This window comes from Pteropus medius, unplaced genomic scaffold, assembly GCF_902729225.1.
Source record: "Pteropus medius unplaced genomic scaffold, Ma_sr-lr_union100, whole genome shotgun sequence".
Classification (NCBI taxonomy): domain Eukaryota; kingdom Metazoa; phylum Chordata; class Mammalia; order Chiroptera; family Pteropodidae; genus Pteropus; species Pteropus medius.
Genome location: NW_024351730.1, coordinates 6,070,416 through 6,088,896, shown reverse-complemented (window position 1 = coordinate 6,088,896; position 18,481 = coordinate 6,070,416). Strand labels below are relative to the sequence as shown.

The 18,481-nt window shown below is 34.2% G+C and overlaps 1 protein-coding gene across 3 annotated transcripts in view; it reads right to left on the bottom strand.

Moving 5' to 3' along the window:
• The window catches only part of GABRB1 (gamma-aminobutyric acid type A receptor subunit beta1), a 370,441-nt gene that overhangs the window by 85,703 nt on the left and 266,257 nt on the right, over nt 1–18,481 (bottom strand). For all 3 annotated transcript variants that reach the window (XM_039845134.1, XM_039845135.1, XM_039845136.1), the window contains one exon: nt 10,600–10,682. In XM_039845134.1, coding sequence (XP_039701068.1) covers nt 10,600–10,682 — 83 coding nt within the window. The remainder of the gene's footprint in view (nt 1–10,599; nt 10,683–18,481) is intronic.

Sequence of the window (18,481 nt, the reverse complement as noted above, 5' to 3'; positions counted from 1 at the left end):
TTATTCCCTCCATCTTTACTACCTCCTCTTTTCTGTTTTTATTGTCTCAAATTATCTCTCTTTATGCTGAATATTCATTTCTAAGTTGCAGTAGTTGAATCTTCTTGTCTTTTTAGATTGTTACTTTTTTGCTTTTTACCATTATGTAATATTTAAATGTATAATACCCTATTCTGAATAATGGTTGCAATTCTCTGTTTTTGTCTATCAGTCATCTTACTTATGGTTCTATATCTTTTTGTTTTTTTGTTTCAGGTAGAATAACCCATTCACTATTTCCTGTAATGTTGGCCTTGTGGTGAAAAATTCCTTCGGGTTCTGTATATCTGAAAAAGTATTTATTTCTCCTTCATATCTAAGGGAGAATTTTGCTGTATATATTCTTCTTTGCTGGTAATTTCTCTTTTTTTTTTAATAGTTTGATTATTTGATTCCACATCCTCCCAGCTTGTAAAGTTTCTCCTAAAAAAATTGATGATAATCTAATGGGTTTTCTTTTATAGGTTACCATTTTATTTTCCCTGTGTATGTTGAGAATTCTTTCTTTGTCTTTAATTTTTGACAATTTTAATACAATGTGCCTAAGAGAAGGCCTTTTTTGGATTGAGATAATTATGTGTTCTGTTTGCTTCTTGAATTTATGGATCCAGTTCTTTCCATAAGTTTGGGAAGTTCTTGTTGACTATTTGTTTGAATAGGTTCTCTGTTCATTTCTCTCTCTCTTCTCCTTCTGGTATACCCATTATTCTTATATTGCTCTTTCTGATGGTGTCACACAGTTCTCGTAAGGTTCTTTCTTTTTTTTTTTTTTTCACTCTCTCGTGTCTCTCTCTTTTTCTATCTGTGTCATTTCCTGATGTCTGATCATCGATATCACTAATTCTTTTTTCCATCTGGTCAGCTATATTCCTAAGCTTGCTATTTCATTCTTCACCTCTTTTACTAAGTTCTTTATCTCCAGAAGTTCTATTTGGTTCTTTATTAAAGTTTCAATCTCTTTGGTTAAGTATTTCTTTTGTTCATTGATTTTATTTCTGAGTTGATTAAACTACCTACCTGAGTTTTCTTGCAATTTGATGAGTTTTTTGAGAACCTCATCTTGAATTTGCTGTCATTTAAATCACATATTTCTATATCTTTAAGTTTATTTTCTAGAGATTTTTCATTTTCTTTCTGAGCTCTCTTGTCTTCTTCATTGTTCATGGTATTTTATGGATTATTTCTCCACCTAGGCATTTATGGAAATGAACTCAGCTTTAAATTTTTTTTTTTTAATTATTTAGAGTGATCTCACTTTAGCAGATTGATAAAATGTGTTTTTGTTTGTTTGTTTGTTTGGTGCACAAGCCTCCTGCACTGCCTAGGCCTCCCAGATTTCTGCTATGTGGCAAAATAATGCCCTTTATTCCCTGGGGAGGTATGTATCTCCTCCGTGACCAAGTTGCCTTGGTCCTAGGGCTTCACTCCTGTGGGAGAATGTGGTAGGCAATGCAGTTCTGAGCCTCTGAAGTCCTGGTGCTGCTCCAGTGGCCAGATGCAGTGTTGTACTACCTCAAGGGCCCCAGTGACTCTGCCAAGATCAGCCTGGAGGGGTGGGGATGGGGTAGGTTGGGAGAGAACACTGGTTTGCGTATGGCTGTTTTCCTCCTAGTAATGGGAACTGCCAGACCTCAGCTGCCTCATCTCTGTATCTCCACCCCTTTTTGGGACCAGCCACAGTATGTGTCTCAGAAGTTGTCTCCTCAGTTCCAGGGCCTATAGATTCTCTACTCTGTAGATGGACATTCGTTGCAGCAGTTTCCCCAGGTGCCTGCTGCTAGTTCTGGGAGTGTTCGGGGAGGCTAGCTCTGGGAGGTAAGGGGGGAGGTGGCCAGGCTTCATGACTCTGTTTTTTACCTGGCGATAATGGCTGCTAGAACACAACAGTCACATGTCTGTACTCAGTCTCTGTCCTGATCACTGGGTTCCACTGTAGTATATGCTGATCTCTCCAGCAGGAATGCTTGGGGATAAAGAGAGTGCATGCCTAAACTTGATTCCTCTCCTCTCCTTGAGTTCCTCAGGGAGCTTTGGGCTGTGTCCGCAGCACTTGTCTCCACTCTTCTCCCTTTCCTCCTCCCTTGCTCATGCAATTCACCCACCTTCAGATGCCTCAATTCGCAGATCTCTCAGAAGTGTTTGTGTGTTAGGTTGAGAATTTTCTGTTGGAGTATAGCTGTCCAACTTCTTCTAATCTCAAGGGGAGAGATCAAGGGGGCCCCTCACATCACCATGCTTCTGACATCACTCCAAAAAGCTTTGATTTTAAAGATAAGAATAAGCCAACTTAAATGTGAAAATTGACACCTAAATGAAAACTAAATTATATATGTATATTGTCACATGGTTCCTATGTGGATGTGGTTCGTGGAACAATCCAAGTCGAGAATATGTCCATTTCTAAGAATATAGGTATTCGTGCAACACAATTATGAGTAATGAATGGACTTTGAAACTACAGCACCACTGTAGTCAGGCCTAACACTACAGAAAATAATGTGGAAAATAGTATGTATAAGTCACTTAGAAGAGAGAGCATTTCTGACCATTGTATGATCTGTTGCAATTATAGAAGTAACCTGTAAAATAATGATTTTTCTTAAATTTTATTAATGTTCTGTTTAACTGGCAAGAATATCAGCAAAATAAATACCCAACTAGGAACTAAGCTTAGACTTTCAAGTCAGATTGCTTGAGTTCAAATCTCATTTGGGCGACTACAGATTTGTGACTTGAGGCAATTACTACCTTGTTGCTTTGAATTCTTCCTCTATAAAATGGGGGTAGAATGATAGAGTTTTGGTGAAGACTCAGTGGAAAATCTTGGTTAATTGCATGGTGAATGATATATAATCAATAACTATTAGCTATCATTATTAATAAATTTGGGTCCCAAATGAACCAAAGTCCTTAGTTTAACGAAAGTGCCCAGTTCTAGAATATCTAAAGTCCATTATAAAATGTGTTTTTAAATATTTGATTAATAGCTAAAATGTTTAAGTAAAACAATAAACTTTATTTTGATTTCCTCTTTGGAAACTAGCAGCAAAATGGTCATCAGTCAGAGCACCAATGAGAGAAGAAACTTCTAGAAATATGAATCTGTAAATCAGAGATATTCTCATCAATCTATGCAGCCACTCATCCATGCATGGAAAATAAACTAAACTGTCTATAGGGTTGAAGTGAACAGCTATAAGACTAACTTTATAGTCAAGTTAATTACAAATCTCATTTTCATAGAAAGAACTTTATTCCTTCACTGGCTTTTATTTTATAACTTAAAAGATCAGAGACTGTTCAGAAAGAGTGTTTTTTTTTCTCAGTTTCAAAGAAGCAGTCTGGAAAAGGAATAAATTAATGCAGAAAATATTTTCTTCTTTCCTACACCCACTCTTCTGCTCATCAAAAAAGCTACAGGCACTAAAATTCATTAACATTTCTATGAACATAAATGTGAAATATTCATTTTCATTAAGTAGTCTACTGAATGTGGCAAAATCAAATTTATCCAAGGAGATATCCAATGCTGCTAATTTCCTTGACAATGGAGACATAAAGCAAGGGAAGCTATGAATCATTCATGAAGTTCAATTTACTTCTGTTATTTTTGGTGTTTAGCATCCATGAATAGAAAGTGCGAGGCATGTTTTAGATGCTATTTTTAAACTATTTTAGATCGGAATTAATGATTTGGCAGGCAGCAATAAAGTAAGAATGATTCAAAGGCTTTGCTGGTAATTGTCCTATATTTCATATTTTCCTTGTATTTAGATGTTCATGTATTCATAATATTTTTTTCTATATTCTAATATCCTTTTAAAATCAGGATCACTTTAGAACCAATATGTTAGGCCAGCACATGAAGCAATTGACTTGCCATGTAATTAAAGTGAATAAACTCCCAGAGTTCTAGATTTTAGGGCTGAAAGAGATCTTTAAGATTTTGTAATTATGGCATCTCAATGAGAAATTTCTACCTTAATGCTGGTTAGGTGGCCATTTCCAATTAATCAAGGTGTCACTTTATTAAACATATTTCATTAATGGGCAACTTGGATCATTGGTAAATATTTTTCTTATTAATTCTACATCAACCCTCCTGCAACTTCTACCTAACTGTTCAGTTGCTGTTATATCACCAGCACTTAGCACATAGAACACATGTGGTCACCTCTTAAGAAATGCTAGTTGGATTTAATTGAATGTGTTCAAATTTAACATTGAATGGGTTAATTTTATGTGTCAGTTTCACTGGGCCACAAAGTGCCCAGATATTTGGTTAAACATTATTCTTTCTGCTCCTTTGAGGGTGTTTTTGAATGAGATTAGCATTTAACTAATAATAGTAGACTGAGTAAAGTAGATTGCCTTCCCTAATGTACACAGGCTTCATCCAATCACCTGAAGGCCTGAATAAAACAAAAAGACTAACCTTCTTCCAAACAAGAAAGAATTCTTCCTGCCTACATTTGAACTGGGGAAATCAGCTTTTTCTTGCTTTTAGACTCAAATTGAAACATCAGTTCTTCCCTAGTCTCAAGTCTTCTGGCCTTAGGACTGGAACTACACCATCTGCTCTCCAGTTTGTCAACTCACTTTGCAGATCTTGAGACTTATTTGCCTTTATAATTACATGACCCAATTCCTTATAAAAGTCTTTCTCTATATATGGCCTACTGGTTATGCTTCTCTGGAGAATCCAGACTGATACAATGAACATCATCAAACATAAGGTTTTTCTTCTATAAGATAGCACTTAAAGCATTCAGCAGTGGCTGTTATGGCTCCCCCAAATTTTCTTCCCAGATATCTTGGTAGCCTCCTCTGAGAGAATTTATCTTAATATGGTATTAAGAACTGGACACAATTCTCCACATATGATTTTACAGGGAGAGACTTTTGTAGAACTGTTCCTATCTCATATATGAACACTGCACTTTTGTTTTTATTTCCAGGTGTTAATGTAACATATTACATAGATAAAATTTAGCATTTCAACTCTGCAAACTTCACATTTTCTCGGAATTTTCCTTAGTTAAGTTAGACAATTTTATTTAGGTAGACACATTTTTCTCATTACTTGCTATTTTTGTGAACAAGAAAACAATTTATTTTAGAAATAATCAAACATGACTATGGCTTAACACTTCTGTGTACATGTTGTTACTACGACACATTTAAATGCAATTATTATTCCGAGACTAAGAGATAGGTTGAGTACATGGGTCACGAAATCAAATACATTAAGATAATTACTAAGTTAAAAGTTTCCAATCCTTAAAAAAAAGCAAGAAACAAATATAAAAATAACCACGTATCACTAAATGTTACCTTCATTTCATAAATTGGTTGTGGTTCAGGCAAGAAGGATACAGACAGTTAATGGTTCAAGTAAACAAATAAAAATTCACAGTGATTCATCACATTTACCATCCTGTTAAAATGCCTAAAGTAATTAAAATGTTAGGTTTTCTCTTATCTGCCTCTTGGATGACACATTTACAATCTTAAATTTCTGGGATAATTTTAGAGCACATTGTACAAGTGAAAGTATATTTTATTATAAGTAAAAAAAAAAATCCCTGCCTTAAATCTTATCTGAGAAAATTAAAACCAGACCTCTATCTCCTAAAATTTAAAAGACTTGAAAAGTTTGGAGCCAAGAAATTTAACATATATTCACTCCACAAATATTTATTGTTAGGTACTAGACTAGGTTTTAATTATTGTGTTGTGAACACAATGATCCTTTCCTTCATAGTAAACATGGAAGCATGCAAATACTACTAAATGCTATATAGGAAACTAACAGAATTTGGAAAGAGGATAGCTAGGGGTTTCTAATTTAGGTTGGAGATGTTATCTCATGTGAGAACTGAAGAATGAGAAGAAGAAAGCCAAAACCCATGATAGGTAAAAGCATTTCATCCCAAAGAAACAAGATTGTAAAGATAATGAGATAGAAGAAATATTGATTTGCAAAAAACAGAATCCATGGCATTTGAGTTTAGTGTAGTAAGCAAAGGCAAGATGGCTACAGATGAGAATGACAATATCAAGGGAGGAAAGTCACACAGGAGCTTGAAAGTCAAATTAAGATGTGTGGAGAGTTCTTTTGGTGCAATGGGAAGTCTTTGCATAATTTTAAATGTAGAAGTAATATGATCTGATTTATATCTTGCAAAGATTATTCTGGCTGCTGGGTAGAGAATGTGTGGAAGGCAAAAATTGCTACAATGATTTCATAAGAAGTAATGGTGGTTTGGTGGCAGTAAAGTTGGAGAGAAGCGAAAGGGTTTGAAAAATATCTTGAAAGAATAAATGGTACTTGGCAATAAATTGGATGGGTAGAGTGTGAGAAACACATTAACAATCCTAGGATTCTGATTGGATAGTGAAATTAAGGATACTGGAAAGAAAACTCATTTGGGAGGGAAAAATTGATAGTTAAGTTTTGAGCAAATTAGGTTTAAGATGCCTTTGAAGCATAAAAATAGATATACCAAGAAGAGTGCTGTGTACATAAACCTGGGGCTTAGAAGAGTTTTGAGCTAGAGATATAAATTTGGGGATCATTGGGCTAAAGCTTGTTTGTAAAGAGAGCTCCTTTGTGACCTTTCTGAGAACAGTGTCTGTGGAGGTGGGAGATGGGTAGGGAAGTTCCAGATTACAGTTGGTTAAGAGGAAGTTGAGAACTAGATAATAGATACAGACCATTATTTCAAGTAGCTTGGAGAAAAAAAAATAGTAGGAAATTAGGAAGAGTTTAAGGGAAGACATGGGAGTAAAGTAGAGATGTTTTATGAAAGAGTTTTTGATTTATTTTTAGGCTGTGAATGAGAGGTAGCAGAGAGAGCTAGATTGAGAACTAAGAGATTAGAGGAGGAGGTATATAGGAACTTGAGAAAATCAATTCTCAGAGGAGGAAGAAAGATGGAATCTTGAACACATGGGCAAGGGTCAGGCTATAAAATAAGTAGAGCATCTCTTCCTTTGAAATACAAGCAGGCTATCTTAGAATGGTGAAGATAAAGGAAGTTTAGAAGAAGATAAGTGAGTCCATTGAGAGATTTCAGGCCTGAAATGGCTTCTAACTATTTTGGGTGAAGTGAGAGGGAACACTATCTACTGATACCAAGAGGTGAGATTAGGGTTGAGATTTTCCTCAATTATTGCTGCAGAGAATGGGAAAAGGCACCCGAACCCTCCATGATTGTTATCCCAAGCTCTTTCTATATGTCCATGAGGCTTGTGGCTATCAAACTTTCATATGATAGCTTTATTGATTTCAAATTCCAAATCTTCTTAACACTAAATTCCTTGATTGATTTTTCCATATGCCATTAACTCTTTTTATAGTATCTCAGGGCTATGAAGCTATTAATGCTCCAAGTTCAACTAAATTTTCAATTTAACAAGGCTTTATGGCCTTTCCAATTTTACTTGATTAGATGACATTAAAGAAAAGCGAAACATCTTTAATTTGTATTACAGGACCCAACCAAGCAAAATATTTTCTCACTCTGTGACTGTGATTGAAGAAATACAAACAAGCATATTTTGTAAGGTAGATAAAGTTTCTAGTCTATTGGTCACAAAAGTATGATTGCTTCAAACTTACATTGACAGAATGTCTACTTCATTATTCTTATTTCCCGACTGACACTAGAGTTTCTCATTTGTAATCACTTTAAAGCTCAGTTGTAGTCTTCATAAATTGTCAGTTAAGAGAGAGCTGTTTCGGTAAACAGTGCAACACATGTTTCTTCATGAAGAGTTAAAAATAGATGATAACAGGTTCAGTATTTATTAATACTTTTCTTGCAACATATCAATTTTATACTTAGGCAAGAACAAGCAAATCTCATTTGAACTTCACAGTATTGCCATATGTTTCTTTATCACTTGGAATTACTACTTAATATTTAAGATCTTACATTGCTTTATCTATTGTTAAGAAGGGATACATTTTAAGTAAAATATTAAGGCTAAGAAATGTCATTTTTTTTAGGTTAGCAACGATGCAATTAAGGACTTCTTGGTTTCCTGCATCCACAGATTACTCTCTCTTTACAGTTGAATCATTTGACCTTTGACCTAATAGCAAAATTCTGCCCAGCTTCTGGAATCTATTTTAATCTTTATTAGGGATAATTTTAGGAAATAGAGACTAGTCGGTTGAATCGGCATCCTCAGCCTAGCTGAGAGTGGTTCCAATTGGTGCTATACTTCTAATCATTGATGTTCTGCTCCCTGCTCACCTATTGATTACAGGATTCTTTGATAGTCAGATTATCTGGATTTGAACCCCCTCTTCACCACTATCCTTGCCTTGTGCCCCAGGGTAAGTTTTTTACTTCTCTGTGCTTAGATACTTCATCTCCTAAATATTGTTAGAAATATTTACGTTACAGAAGTGTTATATTAATGCTTACCTTTGGTCTGGCAACTAGAAAGCAGTTCTGTATTTTTTCCCCCCTTTCTCCCAAGTTCCTACCTTTTTAGACTCTTCATTACATAGATTATTACAGACCGGAATTTCTGCTTAGCTTTAGGTAAATATTCTTAGGGACATGAGTTCTATGAGCTGCTGTTGGATCACTTTAATGATGGCTACCATCTGCCTGCATTCCTACATATTAGCTGACTTTAGGGTCCCAGTTACTATGCCTCATCCATCTGTCCAGACAGTTGATTACATCTTAATAAATTGTCACAATGATTATCATATACTTGGGTCACCTCCTATTGCCTGACACTGTTTTATGATAACTTTTGACTATATGGCTGTTTGTGCTTCCCCCGTCCCTGACCCACAAAAGTTATATTTTATTTCTGTCTCATTTATAGTTTTGGTTTTGTTATTATATGATATGATAAATGGACCTAAAAGTCATCTATTTTCTAAATATGAATAAATTGCATATTTAGAGAAAAATATAAACCTATAATAATAGAAAAACAATATGTATCATAAAATAAAATATGCATTTTGGAAGAAATAAATGGTGATAATTTTAGCTCTTGCCAATTTACTGTTCAAAATTCATTACTTCTTTAAGTGAGTGATGCAAACCCTAAGATCTTTGAATTTTGAGAGGATGTCCTATTCTAATGAAGTCCAGCAGAAGCAAAGGCTAACACTCACAATCGATGGAAGAGATGTCAAGGGTAAAGGCAACCCATGAGTTATCCTTTTCTTTCCATGTCAGTTCCAAAAGCTAATGGTTTACTTGCTTAGCTAAACTTCTGCCTTATTTATAAAATATCACTAGCTATTAATAAATGATTGGGTTCACATTTCATTTCTACTTTTTGATTTTGGTTTTTATTGACACAAACCAAATGTTACTACCAATATTTTCACATATTAATACCTATCAACCAACTTATTTACATAAGGCATTTTAAAATTAGAATATTAATTAAAGAATAGCTCATGAATTTTCTTGTTCATTCCAGGTTCTAGTGGTAGTAGATCGATGTCTATATCTGAAACTCTCTCTCTCTCTTTCTCTCTCTCTCTGTCATCTCTCTCTTCCTGATCTCTTTCTTTCTAATCTATATCTATGTCTATGTCTGTATCTATATCTATATCTATCTATGTCATCTATCTATAGCTATGTAAGTGTCTTTATATCTATCCCTATATTCACTAAAACTAGAAAATTAATGTAATTAGTTAATAATTAGACAACTAGGAATACATTTACTCTTTAATTTTCCTTTACTATTTTGATACTTAGATTTAGAAAGTATTTTGATCTAGATACATATTTTTCTATTTCTCTCTATCTATTAAGTGGTATGTTAATGCTCTGAATTAGCTATTGTACCTTTCTGTGCTCCTTAAAACCAGGCAATGGCTTAAGCCTGGAATTCACAGTAAATGGGCTCAAATGCCTGCTTGTTGATGGCTAAGAAACAGTGAAAGAAAGATAGTCCATCAGATTAAATTTTAGTGATTAAAGGATTCAAATTGTTAAGAAAGTAATCGATAAAAATCAGCCCAAGAGGACAAACCCAAATCAGTTACTAGACCTGAAATGCATCAAGTCTCTGGCCCAAAGCACAGGCCTCATGAATACCATTTATGCTTTTGTTCTTCTCATGAAGAAAGACAAATGCACACAAGACTCTACCATAGTGTTTTTCTAAAAGACAACAATCTACAATCCTTTGGGTGGACAGCCTATGAAACCATAAATAATCTCGTAATTCTTTACATATCAAAGTATTTTTCCTTTCTTATTAATGCAGCTTTGGTACTGGGAGGCCTTGGGAGAAACTCTACTCTGAGAAAGAGAAAGCATGAGTTTATAAATTGTCCAGCTAAACTAAGTGGACTTTCCCTAATGGTTCAAAAAGATAACTACATTGAAATGACCCTTGAGCCACCAGTATAAGGGAAAATGTCACTAGACTGTAAACCCCTTGAAAAGTTTGCAGCATAGTTGTAGCTGAAAATATTCTAGTACCAATTACTCAGTGCAAGGTTAAATTTAATTGGGTCAAGCAAACATCTCTCTTTTTCATTCCCCTGTCCAAGTAACTCACAGCTTTCAATCTCCAGAGTGCAGTTTTGTTCATCCAGAGGATATCTTCGTAAATCCATCATACACGCAGCTGTGGTTGTAATTCTGTCAGGATGAGAGAAAAAAGATAGCTTCATAAAGACGATGACCTTCATTTCCAGGCTTCCCAGTCCTGAACAACGTCTACCAGTTGGCATAAAAATTTTGTGATTAAAAATTTTGGATGCAGGCAAAGTGAATGAGTCTTTTTGCCACTCATTAGTAGTGTGAGCTTGGACTAGTTAATTTATCTCAATGAGCCTCAGTCCCCTTATCAATCAAAACATCTACTGAATAGGATGGCAGAGAGAATGTGTGCTCCACAAATGATGGTCATTACTATAACTATTATTAGTCCATGGCCCTTCTTATATTTACTAGCATCCTAGCAATGCCTCTGCCAGTATCTGCAGCAAGTCTCACCTTACGAGAAGTAAGACATCTACATTATGCACCAAAGCCTTCCTTCCATTCCTGCTACAAACTAATAATAAAACAATAAGAACGAAAACAAAAACAAAATCTATCCTCTATAACTTTTGGTACGTCACATTTCCCACTCCTAGAGAGGTTTGTCAGATTCATCTTGGAGACACTTGTCTATCTATATTCAGTAGGTAGTGTACCATGATAAGAAAATGCTATCCTAGAAATGTAGGGAGGAGGCAAGAGAACTAAATGTTAAATCAAGCTATATTGAGAGACTACAATGTGCTGATTAGCCCTGCAGCCAGACCATGAGGAAACCTACAGAACAAAGGAAGATTTCTGCTGGAATTACTAGCAAACCATTTACCTACACCCTGAAGGGAAAACAGTCTTTAAGTCATTCTCATCACAAAATAAGCAAAATCATTCATTTCCTATAGCTAAAACTATGGGAAACCTATGGATCAAAGGCTAGGAATTACCGGCAGCCTTTCTCGCCACATACCCATTCTTTCATGCTATATACTCTTACTTCTCACACTGTATACTCATACCATCAAAAAAAAAAAAAATAGATAAACAAAGTCTTTAAACTGTAATTTATAGAAACTAAGAATGATATATAAATTGAATTCCTAGAACACTTGGAGATTTTTTGTCTTTGATTTTTCTGTCTTGGTCTTTTCTCTGTCCTTCTCATTGTCTTTTTGCTCTGTCTTTGTAAGTTTGAAGCAATCATACTTTTGTGACCAATAGACTAGAAACTTTACCTACCTTACAAAATGTACTTGTTTGTATTTCTTCAATCACAGTCACAGAGTGGGAAAATATTTTGCTTTTGAGGCTGCCAAGGTGAGTTTTTGTTTTGGTCACTTGTGTTAACCTAGTAGGCACTTTCTTAAAAACATTATCAGGAAAAAACCCTAGCCCTTTCTAATTTCTCTTTGGCTTTCTTTATGAAAGGTGAAAGTTCACTGGGTGAACATTGGGACATTCCCTTAGCAGCCTTTCTTAGACAGGATGTTGGTCAATTTAATCAGATTTATTTGAGCATTAGGCAAGAGTAAAAAATTTAAAGTTCAATTTAAAAAAATTCTTCAAAGTATTTTACAAAAAATTTGAAGGCTAGTTGTGTTTCAAAATTTAGCAAATGAAAAGATTTTGCTAGACTCTTTCTTGCTTTCTGCTCTCATAATTATATGAATTAATTTTTTTTCATTTAACAATATATCATAAGTATCTTTTGTTGTCTAAAAATACAATTTGTTTTTATGGCCTACGTAGTGTTTCAAACACCCTCAGTGAGACAACCCAATAAATATTTTTAAATGCTTTAAAAATTATCTATTTACTTTTCTATACTATTGATTTAACAGCTGCTTATGAATAAAAAAATTATAAAGATATGAACATTTTCTAGAAATTACTAAAGTGTAACCAGCCTTATGATCCTATGACTTAGTCAATGCTTCTCAACCAGGGATAATTTTTCCTCACAGGAGACATTTGGCAATATCTGGAGACATTTTTGATTGTCAGGTTGGTGATGGAAACTTAATACTTGCATCTAGTGGGTGGAGGCCAGTGATACTGCTAATGTCCAACAATGCCCAGGACAGCTGCTAAGAATAAAGAATTATCTGTTCCATAATGTTAGTAGTGCTGAGCTTGAGAAATTGACTTTCAAACAATTTTCCTCTGAGGAAAACTTTAATAAATAAAATATTAGAGAGAACTTCAACATATAAAATACAAATGAAATAAGTAAAAGCTGTATTTCGTTAATATAAATTCAAATGTTGACATCTATTTTAATGAGCACACAAATTTGACAATTATAGTCTTAAATCTCCCTTAACACTAATTATTTTTGTGTTGTGTTTTATTTGTATAGTATTGAGAAAAATCCTAAAATAGTGGAACACTTGCTTTTAAAATCTTACATGACCAGCCATGGGCTACCCTGAGTTATTGGAAAAAAAAAACCTGTGTGCCAAGTAACCACCTCTATAACCAATGATACCTTTGCAAATGGTTCAGATACACTCATAGGTGGTCGGTCTCTAGTAGGTGCTTAATGATGGACTAAAAGGAAGCTCTATTTGCTTCAAAGTAAAAGTGCTCCACACTCTGCATAAATTAAATTAACCTGGCTGCCTAAGTTAATATTGCAGTGGTCTTGAATGCATTAAAATGTAACATAGTATACAATACAGTGTGCTTGTTTCTTATTATAGTTTAAAATAATTATAATATTTAAATATAAAATTAGAATTGAATATTATTTGTGAGACTATTAAAGAGCTTTAGAGATGTTTGAGAATATCATTTAAGTCCCGTTGGTCAGCATATCTCACTTAATTTACCTCATTTTCAGACACTTGTCATTTGGCTAGTTAACCACATCATATCAAAATCAGGACAAGCATTGAAATCTTAAACTGCACCACTGATTCACATGTTGTGAGGCTCTGGAGTTTTTACAAAGCAATTTGAAAAGCTAACAAAGCATTGCCTATAAAATAAATAATGAATGTCTCATGTGTATAGGTCCTACAGTTGTAAGTAGTAAAAACACCTAATTTTTGGAAAGCTTAACTAAATTTACTATTGCTACCCATTCTGATCAATCCATTCATTAACTAACAGATATAAGAAATCTAATTGATATTATCTTGGGAAATCACATATCAAACTAGAAGCTTGCCCACGACCTGGTATCTTTTCAACTATGATCTCCTGGACCAGTGAACTTCTACTCAGAAAGGGAGAAAAGGGAGGGAATCAAGGCAGCTCCAGGAACTTGAGCTGTAGAAAGTGCCTGACTTTCTCTGGAAAGCACTGGCATTAGTGAAACGACTTCCTTCTATCTGCTCCAAGTTTCAAATTCTAAAGAGGATCTCATGGCCCAATTTGGATTAGGTACCAACTCTCCCAAAATATTTTAGTAAGGGCTGAAAGGAAAGCCACGCACATACAAATATGGTCACCAGGGACCCACAAGGACCCTGAGAAGGGACTAACTGAGACTCAAACAGGAACTTCTATATGAGCAGATACTCATGAATTCATGTTGTGACCTGTAGAAATTTATGCAACAGAGTATTGATCTTTGCTAATTTAAGAGTTTGGCATTTCTAGATTTTGCAATGCTTATGGCTAAATGAGCCAGGTGCCTTGAACTCTGTGAGAAAAAAAAAATGCTCAGAAAGAATTCCCAGGATTATCAATAAAAAAAAAAAGAGGTGTCCCTGGTCAGAGTTCTATTCATCTCTCCTGTTTTTCTGGGTGAGAAACAACAGTGAACATCTCTGAGAATGACTGCTCCCTCCCTGTTTTTCCGTTTGTTCACTTCATTGAAAGTAATTGCACAGCAGTGGTTAGTCGTTTCTGCAATTAATTAACACATTCACATGGAAATGCACTCACATTGTGGTTGAAACAGCTTAATATTCTAAATCTTCTCTGTAATCAAAGGTGCCAAAGATCACAAAACTGAATAGGTTGAGAGCTTCAAGATTAGAGTGTTCTTTGAATTTTGTTTTTTTACTTTTTCATACTCAAGTCATTCATTCTGAGTGTATGAAAATATTATTATTGACTGACAGCAAATAAAGGTACAATAGTACCAGCTAAAGGCAAAAGCATTAACTGACTTTTTTTTTTTTCTGAACGTAGACTTCTCAGAGGTACAGATTCACGATAGCATAACATTCATCTGTCTTCTTTTAAAGACATTTAGAATGGCTTACATTAAAATCCAATTTACTGACATTTTGAAGGTTAGGTCAGAACACTATAATAGGCAGTTAGAAACTATAGTCCCATGATACTTGGGAATGGACAGAAATCACATTGCTGTAGTAGTCATTTATTAAGGTATATGCTGCATGATTACTGACCTTGAGTCACTGTAATTACAAATCATGTATAGTTGATGTCTAAGGGTAGCATAACCCTCATTGCTGACAAAACACAATCCAGGAGATCCTGGCCCATAAGTAGCTTAAAGTCTAGCTACACACACACACACACACACACACACACACACACACACACACACGTACATATGTATAGAGAGTATTTATGTGAATAAGAATGTCAATTTAAATAAATGGACAAATTATATACATGAGGTTGGAATTTTCTTATAATTTTTAATTTTATAGGGATAAGTTCCCAAGTTTTAAACCTCATCTCTGTAGAACATAACTATACGACTTAATAGAATCTGGATTAAAAGAATATGAGAAAGGAAAGGGAGAAAAAACCTGAAAATGCTGAATTCTAATCACACTCGTATGACTGGTGTGGTCGATAATGAGTAGCAACTGTAAGATCGCTATTAGTATCACTTAGTAAAGTTTGTAGAATGGCTACTTTGGCCTCTAGGCTGCACCCTTAATCCATGTGAAGTATATCACCCAAAGAAACTGATGAGAAAAAATGAGTTGGTTAGCATAAGTTATAACCAATGAGTACATAGATTTCTCCCCCTATCTAACACTTACTGGGTGGTGAAAAAAATACGTGTTATTTTAGGTAGGCTACTATGTTTAGGAAAATACCTTGGTATTTGAAAGTGAAATCCTGAGGGTATGAGACAAGAAAACAAGAGGAGATAAACTGCTCTGTGAAATTTAAAAGGAACTTAGGTATGGGAAGCATAAAGTAGCAAAAATTTTTAAAAAGTCATATTGAATATTTAATTTTAAGCTTTTTGTATTGTTATGACAATAAATTTTTGTTTGTCTAAGCAAAGCCCCTCACCTTCTCCCCCTACAGAGTAAATCTTTGTGTAAATGTTTTATTTTTATTCTTGGAAAGGGGAGAAATTCCATATCTTGGCAGCATTCATGGCACAGTATCCTATAAATTGAACCAATTCAGCAAAAACTCTGTTCTGAAACCAATTCAGAACTTCAAAGCCAGAGATGGCCAAATCATGTAAGCCCTTTAGGAAACATCATTCCAATACCTGCTTCTGTCCTCACATCTCACTGTGACTCTCCTGCCGTCCTCATATATAAATACATGTGATTACACTGGGACCATCCAGATAATCTCATCTCAAAAGCCTTAAATTAATCACATCTGCAAAGTCCCTTTTAACATGTAAAGTAACATATTCATAGGTCCTGAGATTTAGAGTGTGACTATTGTTGGATGGTTATTATTTTGGCTATCACACATGCGTTATTCATTATTTAAAATAGACTTTTTATGCCATTTAAATGCCAGTTTCAAAGATAAAGAAACTAACACTTCATGGGATTAAAAAATGTTTCCAAGTTTATATATTTTGTAAATGGTAGCACTGGGATTCAAATTCATATTATGCTAGACTCAAGAGCTAAGGTTTATTTTGTCCTCAATTATTATTTTTAGGCAAGTCTGAGCAGAGAACAATTGGTTTAGTAAAATTTCTCCCACAAGCAGTAAAAAAAAGTTGACCTTACCATATATTTTTAGTGTTCTTTTAGTTGTCAGTAATTCAGGACATCTTTTCCCCAGTCAATAATGAGTATAAAAATGATAGAGGACTTTTTCCAGGTATCAGACGATACTGTGAGCATTGAGGCTACAGTAGTTAAAAATATCCAACAGCACCTTCATGCTGTCAAAAAATTTTTGATTTTATTTTAATAATGTCAGTTCTCAGAAAATACAAGATAGAGCTGTTAACTCTTGGTTTCATAAAATATGCCAGTAGGGTATGCTTATCTCTCATTTGGGACTATTTTCTAGAAACACAAATATTTCATTCATGTCAGAGAAATATTTACATTATCGAGAAAGTATGAAAACACTCAGGAGAAAGAGAGTTCAATCTTACACTCAGTCTGTTGGTGGCAATTGGACCAAATATGTGTTAAACTTGATTTGGGATATTCCATGAACAGAGATATTATGTAGGTGTGATGCAGCATGGAATAAGTATAGAGAAGAAGATTGTTTTATTCACATGCAAGTTTGATGCTTGCTACATAGGAGTCGCTCAATTAACTTTTAGTTATATTTTAAACTACATGCTTCTAAAAAATAAATGCATTAAATTTATTAATAAAAGTACTTTTAAAAATTAATGCATGATCATAGTAAAACATCTGGAAAATACAGAAAATTGTAGATAAGAAAATAAAAATTATCCATAATCTCATTACAATATTATTATTAATTTCCTTTCTTCTAAGTATATTGTTTAATAAAGTCAAAATTATACTATATTTAACAATTTCTTTTGCTGCTTCTTGCTTAACTTTATTAGTAAGAATTTTCTTAAGTCATTGATATTCTCCATGAACAAAATTTTAATGAATTCTCAATTCTGTTATGCAGATACCCTATAATTTTCTTAACCATACTTCTATTGGAAGACATCATTAGATATTTTTTGGTGATGTTTTAAAAATCCATACTACACTCATTACTGCTCTTATATTTTTAGTTTTTGATTTTTCCACCTCGGGTTCTGCTTTCTTCCCCCTCTGTTTTGTGCTCTTAGTGCTGAGTGTTAATGACACTCTTCTCAGTGCAATCTCAAGCATTCATTTTCAGGTAATTAGCTACATGCCAAATGTTGTGTAAATGGCCTCATTTTTATTCATTTCTGTCAGGCTCATCCGGTGACTCATGAACCACTTTGTGAATATGAAAAGCAGTTAATAAATCAGAGTGGCTGGGGGTTGGAGAGCAAAAAAAAAAAAAAAGTAATAATAAGGCAATAGTAATTAATAGACCTTTGTCAAGGATCAAATGCCAATCTCAGTTATATTTTACCATACATGTCTGGCTGAGTTCAAGACAGATTATTTTTTCCCAAATTATATCAGTATATTTACATATCTGTGGAGTATAAGAGCTTGTATTAAATTTCTACCCCGTTCAATGTTTTCTAGTAACAATTAGCTGAGATATGTGTTAGGAGGAATAAAAAAATAAGGCTACCTTCTTCATCTTTATTCTCAACATCTTGATCATGAAGAATTTCTGTAGCAGACAAATTGTGAGGAATTAAAACAATAACAAGCCTTTAAACAATGGAGAAGGACTTAGAAATTAAAAAGTCAGTCAAAGAAAATGTTTAGCTTGAGTTGAAGGCCATGACTTGATAATCAGTAAGTACAGGATAATTAAGCAGGATTCAGACAGAATTAGGACGTAAAGTGAAGATATGGATTTTCTTTCATAGTTATTAAATTTTTTGGCTTACATGCAAAAATGCTCTATTGCTTTGCCACATGATGAGTTCTCCCAGAACAAAGAACTGACACAGTAACTAAAAGATAATCAGAGTAATCTTGAAATGGTATTCCTGAAGGAGTGAAGATTCAAGAGTTATAGAACATTAAAACACTGCATTGTCTTAGGACACGGCTTTCTGTTGAGAAATAAAACAAAATAAAACAAAATCCAGAACAAATACAAGTAAGGCA